The following is a 1,339-nucleotide window of genomic DNA, read 5'->3' on the forward strand; positions in this document are numbered from 1 at the left end:
GGGGGAAACCGATGCCCACGTTGCAGTAGAGGCGGCGCACTCGCTGGACGCCCCGCAGGTAGTCGCTCTGCCAGTCGGGCTGCAGCGGCCCCCTGCCCGCGAGGCCCAGATAGGAGCGCGAGAACAGCGTCTCCCAGCGCCTCTCCACCTCAGTGCCGTTGGCCCCGCCGCTCCTCGGGGCGACCGCCCCCCACACGCAAGTCCAGAGTACCAGCGCGGCCGGCAGCGTCATCCTGCAGAGGCGCCCTGACGCAGCCGCCGCGCAGCCGCAGGGGGCACGCGGACACCTGCCTTCGAAACGCTCCTCGCACTACTTCTCGTCGTCCTGTGACATCGCGGCGGCGGCGACGGCGGCGGAGGTTGGTGACGGGGCTGACGAGGCGGCTCAAGGCGCCATGGCCCGGGATCCGAGCGGCGGCAGCTGCGGGAGGGAACGCGTCCGAGCTTGGAGTGGCACCGCCGGCGATGAGCATCTTTCGCCGCCTCGTTCGCGGGCAATGCCGGCCAGTGGGGGGACTCCGCGGCGCATGACAGCTTACGAACTCACCTTGGCCCTGACGCGCTCATCCCTCAGCGGCGTGACATCACCGCTGCGGACCCCAACTCCACCTCAAACACTGAGTCACTGAGTGTGAGACGGCAGGAGGACTACAAAGGAGAAAGAGAAAGGGGGGGGGGGAGTATTCCAAGAGTCCCGGAGAGGCACTTGTGATGCGCACGTTGGGGGTGCTGCACCTCCACACCCAGCCAAGCCAACACAAAACACGAGAGAGACAGTTTCCTTGACTTTCAAAATAAAAGCCCCCTTTACGGAATATATCTGCAGGAACAACTTAATGCAGTGGAAGGACGGTCGTTTAGTTAAAAAAAAAAAACAAAAAACTTTTTGTTATCTCGCAATCTTTGTTGGGGGACCCAAAACTTTGCATGGAAACAGTTCCCCACCATGGTGCTCACTTGAAATTATTTGCCGCTTTCATTGGAAGGAAACTGAACAGTTGAGAGTCACTTGAAAGCAGTTCAGCGCTACCTAATTATCTAAATGCATGAAGCTGCAGTGGCCGTGTCAATGCCGTCTTCTGATGCATCGTTGTGGCAACATGACAGGAAGCAAAAGGACATCCTCCGCAATTTTCACAATTAAAATGCCTCATCTGACATTGGAGAGCCCTTCGGTCGTCTCACTGTCTTCCTTTGGGCGCAGAGGACGGGAGACCAGGACGAGGGGGGGTGATGGAGGGTGGGGGCGACATTCATTGCAGTTGAGTAATCGTGCAACGGAATGGCAGGACGGGTACGGTGTCCGCAGCCCAAATTGGGGACGGGGGGGGGGGGGGGG

The 1,339-nt window shown here is 59.8% G+C and overlaps 1 protein-coding gene across 1 annotated transcript in view; it reads right to left on the minus strand.

The window, feature by feature from the left end:
* Positions 1–1,166, minus strand: part of LOC109530127 (fibroblast growth factor 6-like) — a 9,463-nt gene extending 8,297 nt beyond the window's left edge. The window contains exon 1 of the mRNA XM_019893705.1: positions 149–1,166. Coding sequence (XP_019749264.1) covers positions 149–232 — 84 coding nt within the window. The 5' untranslated portion in view covers positions 233–1,166. The remainder of the gene's footprint in view (positions 1–148) is intronic.
* Between the last annotated feature and the right edge of the window lie 173 nt (positions 1,167–1,339).

This window comes from Hippocampus comes, unplaced genomic scaffold (assembly GCF_001891065.2).
Source record: "Hippocampus comes isolate QL1 unplaced genomic scaffold, H_comes_QL1_v1.1 scaffold161, whole genome shotgun sequence".
NCBI lineage: Eukaryota > Metazoa > Chordata > Actinopteri > Syngnathiformes > Syngnathidae > Hippocampus > Hippocampus comes.